At 56.4% G+C, this 5,501-nt stretch overlaps 2 protein-coding genes across 2 annotated transcripts; one reads left to right on the forward strand and one right to left on the reverse strand.

The window, feature by feature from the left end:
• Positions 1-101: 101 nt before the first annotated feature.
• On the forward strand, positions 102-1,403 carry LOC122171715 (transmembrane protein 17B-like). Its single transcript, XM_042839456.1, has 4 exons — positions 102-219; positions 375-478; positions 587-700; positions 1,123-1,403. The coding sequence occupies exons 1-4, from the start codon at positions 102-104 to the stop codon at positions 1,384-1,386; spliced, it is 600 nt and encodes a 199-aa protein (XP_042695390.1). The 3' UTR covers positions 1,387-1,403.
• A 410-nt stretch (positions 1,404-1,813) lies between these two features.
• LOC122171712 (P2X purinoceptor 6-like) lies at positions 1,814-4,464 on the reverse strand. The gene is made up of 9 exons (XM_042839453.1): positions 4,382-4,464; positions 4,137-4,230; positions 3,867-3,947; positions 3,614-3,755; positions 3,298-3,407; positions 3,050-3,143; positions 2,859-2,924; positions 2,516-2,593; positions 1,814-2,051 (listed from the first exon to the last, which is right to left on the reverse strand). Exons 1-9 carry the CDS (start codon positions 4,428-4,430, stop codon positions 1,959-1,961), a joined length of 807 nt encoding a protein of 268 aa, XP_042695387.1. The 5' UTR covers positions 4,431-4,464; the 3' UTR covers positions 1,814-1,958.
• Between the last annotated feature and the right edge of the window lie 1,037 nt (positions 4,465-5,501).

Raw genomic sequence — 5,501 nt, forward strand, 5'->3', positions numbered from 1 at the left:
GCTGTGTAACGTGAGAGCCAATGGCTGCCCGGCCCCACGCATTACCCTGAGCAGTAGCTGCCTTAATTCCCCTCCTGCTAATCCCAGCTTTGCTGGCAGCCATGGCTGCACACACACCACTGCCCCCCAACCTGCGCCGGGGGCTGACGGCCTTCAGCGGCGCCCTGTTCACCACCAACAAGACATGGGACAGCAGCACTGCTCACCTCTACCATCCAGGTACCCCGGGCAGTTTGACTCCTGCAGCCGTGGGTCCCCTGACCCTCAGCAATGGCTGACAGCAGACATCAGTGCTGTTGCACTGGGCTGGGATGCAGGGGAGGGATGATGGCAGTACCGGGGGTCCTCCCCAGCCCCTGCTTTTCTCTGCCCAGTGCACGAGGTGCTGGCCAGCCTGCCCCTCCAGGTGATGCTCTACTTCAACGTCTGCTACTTCCCCTGCTGGTGCCTGGCTGAGGGCACGATGCTACAGCTGAAGGTACCCTTAGCTTTCCAACAGGGAAGGAAGGCTACACTGGGAGGGCAGAGGGAGTAGGGCTGGGGACCAGCATGGGGCTGGCAGGGACCAGGCTGTGCCCTGTTGCAGTACAACCTGCTGCCCCGCTACTACCAGTTCCTCCTGCTCTCTGCCTTCCTCATCCTCACAATGGCCGAAGGAGCCCGGCTCTACCTGGGCTACATTGGGAACCTGCAGGAGAAGGTAAGGGCTGGCCCCCTGCTCCATGCTGGATGTCCCCTCCACCCAGGGTCTGAGAGCCCTTCACCTCCCTTCCTCCTTGAGTGCCAATTCACTGAATCACACGGAATCACAGAAAGACCAGGGTTTAAAGGGACCTCAAGGATCATGAATCTCCAACCCCCCTGCCGCAGGCAGGGCCACCAACCTCCCCATTTAATAGCAGACTGGGCTGCCAGGGCCCCATCCAATCTGGCCTTGAACACCTCCAGGGATGGGGCATCCATGACCTCTCTGGGCAGCTGTTCCAGCACCTCTCCACTCTCTCCGTAAAGAACTTCCCCCTGACATCCAATTCAGGATGCTCCAGGAGGTTCAGCCCCTGCAGAGGTGCCCCCCACATACCAAGGTTTCCCATACATCCTCACCAGCCTCTGCCCATCCAGGTGCCTGAGCTTGCTGGCTTCCTCCTTCTCTCCATCCTGATCCAGCTGCCCCTCCTGCTGTTCCTGCTCACGGACCACCTCACCATCCGCCTGCCGCTGGAGCTGGCCGTGCACAGCCTTCTCCTGGCCTTCCTCATCTGTGAGGTGGTGGCTGCCTTCCTGGCACTGCGGACAATGAGCAGGCAGCTGGCAGCTCAGTTCTACCTGCGGCAGTTCAAGGTGGGCAGGCAGGGTGATGCTGTGGGTCACGATCCACCCCACTGAGCCCAACAACATTAAACAGCACCAGCTCCCAACGCGCTTCTGAGCACTCTTTTCTGAGCCAGGCAGCTCTGGGGCTCGTGGGGTTTTCCCTGAGCTCTGCACCAATAAAGGGGTACACGTCCATCTTGATTCCCGGGAGGGCAGAGTTGGGCTGTGCAGCTCAGTGCTTGCAGGATGCAGGTGCACTTTGTGCGACGGTGCAAAGGATGCAGAGCTCCAAGGGAAAGAGCATGGCCTGAGCACCTCCCACTTTCTGAACAGCTTTATTTCAGTGCATCCCTGCTTTTCACAGGGCCAAGTGGGAAGAGAAGAAGCGCAAAGTGCTTTAAGCCTGTTGTGCCGAGCACGGACTGACCCCATCCCAGTGAGCCCCAGCTCCAGCAGCAGCTCTGCAGCAAGGCCCTGGAGCTGCATGTTGTGTCAGGAGGACTCTCCATATACTCTCTATGTACCAAGGACTTCTGCTGATGCTGGCACTCCTTCAGAAGTGCAGCACCCAGCCCCAGTGCTCGGCCGGAATTGGGCCACCTCCTGCAGGGTCAAAGCTGTGCCCCATCACATCTACTTGCAGGTCACTCCAGTGTGCATTGCTGAGCATCTCCCAGGTCCTGGCCAGCCCTCTCCCCCTCAGCTGCTGCTTCTTTCTTACCTTTGGGAGGTTTTGCCTGCAAAATGAACAGACATTTGCAACAGTCCAGGGGATGCCCAGATCCTGCCCTGCTCTGCCCGTTCCCATGCTAACAGTTCCATTCCTTAAGGTTGACTTGCAATTCAGGTTGGAAAAAGGCCAAATGCATTTCCCCCAGTAGGATGGTGGAGCCCTGGGACACTTCCCCAGGGAACCAGAAAGCCTTGGAAGCTGCCAACAGTCTGTCTGAGAAAGCTAAAGATGCCCTGAGTGAGGGCTGGCAGCAGACCTGCTCTGATGGGGAATGAGAGGGTTCTGGAAGGGCTCCCAGTCCACCTGGGCAGAGCCAAGCAGGCATCACGCACAGCAAGAAAATCTACAGCATCAACATTGACACAGCTTCCAGATCTGCTGAACTGAGTTACAATCAAAGGGCAAAAAGCAATGAAATCAGCTCACAAAACCTCAGCTCTCCCAGGTGGTCCCACAGCCCATCCTCACCTCCTCAAATTTCTCTTTCCAATAGAGGTCAGCCTTCGCATCCAGGTAGAGCAGAACCAGGTCACAGACCATGGTGGCCTAGAGAGGGGACAAATGGAGCAGAGCTGGGGAATGCTGTGGGTCAGGGCTGGCAAAGGAGAGAGCCACAGTCATAGCCATGCAAGGGATAGGGACGTGTGGGGGAAACGGGGGCTGGTGGGGGACCCCATTACCAGGTCAATGGCAGCAAATGCCAGGCATGCTACACTGGGCTGCACATCACGCTTCCTGAAGCTAGGAAGCTGCAGATAGGCAGCGGATCATAGCCCATGGATCAGAGGAAAAGAGCATCTTCAGTACTCACGGTTCCAAAGAACGCGATGCCGGTGCCGAAGCTGACAGCAGCGGGAATTATACCGAATTTCCCAGCCTGAGGAAAACAAGGGGTGGAGGAGAGAAGGCAGAGAGCAGAGAGAGGGCCCACAGGGAAGCTGTGGGGCTGCAGGAGGAGCGCTGCAGGCAGCGACAAGGAAGGAGGGTTCAGGGACACGCTACCTGGCCATGCACAGAGATGTCAAAGCGGATGCCATAGAGCTTCAGCAGGCTGCGGTAGTGCTGCCTCTGCAAGTCCCAGTAGTAGGAGGCCGTTCTGCAGAGGCACACAGGGCTCAGCCACACATCCCTGCACTCAGTCGGGCTCAGCACAGGCATGGCTGGCTTTGCGGGTCCCATCTGCCCTGCTGCTCCTTTCAGGGAAAGGGAGATTCCAAGTGCCAGCAGTGCGCCCACCCCAGTGCCCTCACCTGAAGTTGTACCTCCTGTCCAGCAGGATGAAGGAATAGCGTGGCTGGCAGTGGGCAGCAGGCTGGTCCAGGTCGCAGTCCCACTCAATGCGCACGCTGATGCTTCCTCCCTGCGGCGCACCAACACACGTTACAGAGATGTCAGAGAATCACAGCACGGTTGGGTTCAAAGGGACCTTAATGCCCCCCAGCCCCAACCTCTGCCCTGGGTCGGTTGCCTCCCAGCAGATCAGGCTGCTCAGGGCCCATCCAGCCTGGCCTCCTTTGGGGAATTAGAAGTCATCTTTCATGCTTGAAAAGAAAAAGAAGCAAATACCAGCAGTGCGAGGGACCCAAAGGTCTCCCCAGCCGCTTCCACCATGTCACGGACACGGAACACAGGGCAGGAAGGGCTGAAAAAGGGATCGTAGATGCAGGTCTTGAAATAGGTGGGGTCGTTGGTCTGCAGCGTGTTGCCCCTGAAACAGGAGAAGGAGAGACAGAGGGGTGGTACGCAGCCCTTGGGATGAGCTGAGTGTAGAAGCTGGGCCGGGCAGCACACACTGTGGGCTGGAGGGTGTCATGCTTACTTGGAGAAGTTAAATTTGGTGAAGTTGACAGTATTTTTTATAAAAAGAGTGAAATTCTCTGCCTCAGCCAGAAGAGGTTTCCTGCAAAACAACAAAGCCCCGCGATTTGGGCTACATTGGCAATGACAAAGGACCAAGAATCACGGAACCATTAAGGTTGGGAAAGACCTCTAAAGTCATCTTACGCCTGCCTACCACCACCGCTGCCCACTAACCACATCCCTCAGTGCCAGAACACCTGGGGGGACCGTCCCCATCCCTGTGCTGTACCTGGGCAGGGTGTCATTCTCCACGGGGCACCAGCCAAAGATCTCACAGGTGGAATGGGTGCTGTTGAACATCACACATTTCCCAGTCTTAATCCCTAGAAAGGAGACAACGCGAATGGCGCCCTGCCATTTTAAGGCAGTCTGCAGGATTTATTGCCAAAGGGCGCTGAAAGTGGGCAATGAGGCATTGCTATGGAGCTGGAATTGAATGATTTTAGTCTATTTTTTAAGCAAAAAACGCAGTACCATTGCCATGAACCACTGGGTTTCCAATAGGACAGTCCACATCTTCCATGCAGATCCCATCCAGCACAGAGGGGCTCTGAAAGAGACAGGAGAGAAGGGGTCACTGCTGCGGCACCCTTAAGGCTCACAGCCATTCACCCACATCTCCATGCACGTCCCAAATGCTTCCAAACCAGCAGCACAGTCCCCCCAGAGCTGGGATAAGGGGCTCCCCAAGACAGCTTCATGGTTGGGTTGGAAGGGACCTTAAAGCTCACCCACTGGTTGTATGTGAAGAGGTGCAAAGCTTGGGAATTCAGCTACTGAAGTCCACAACAATGCTTTAGAAAACCTAAATCTGGGTTCCTTCAACACACCCTTCCTATCACCTTCTAGTAAGTCAGCCTTGAAAATCTATTGGTGACGGTGTTCTCCAGGGGCACAAACAGAACCAGGTTGCACGTGCTACAGGCGCATGGTGAGAGATGAGATCTGCTGTGCAGAAACCCTTGAAACGTCAGGGCTGAAGGGTTTTTTGGGGAGCACAGAAAATAAACGTACCTGGGCAGAGAATGACTTCTTCACTCTTTATCAGAAACCACTGCTGATTCTTCAACAGCTGCACAGCCATGCACTGCAGCCAGGAAGCAAAGCCAGCCTTCTTGGAGAGCAAAGCACCAGTGGCATAGACGGGAGCAAACATCTTCTTTAAGATCTAATACCCATCTCACCCCCAACATCCCAATGCTCCCTGAGCTCAGGCAGCTCAAGGTTGCGCCCACAGCCCTGGGAAGCTGTGCCATGCCACACACCACTGCAGAGTGAGGAACTACTGTGCCCAACTCCTCCCATACAGCCCCCCAACAAGGCTGCTCACCTCGGGACAGGTGCCCTGAACCTGCTTGTCTGTCACAATGAAGTTTGTCACCAGAAAAAGCACGTTTTCTCCCTGTGAGGCAAGAAGACACCTTCAGCACTGCGCTGCTGCAGAACACGCTTTAGAGCTTCCAACCTCTTCTTCGGGCAGCAGAGTCGGGAAGCTTTACGAGGGGGTTGCAGCCGGGGCTCGCAGAGATGCCGCGGTTGTGGCGCGGGTTCGAATCCCGGCGAGGGACGGGCCCGAGTTCGAATCCCGGCGAGG

This window comes from Centrocercus urophasianus, unplaced genomic scaffold (genome assembly GCF_019232065.1).
Source record: "Centrocercus urophasianus isolate 14NV4802_14NV808 unplaced genomic scaffold, USGS_Curo_1.0 seq_928, whole genome shotgun sequence".
Lineage (NCBI taxonomy): Eukaryota > Metazoa > Chordata > Aves > Galliformes > Phasianidae > Centrocercus > Centrocercus urophasianus.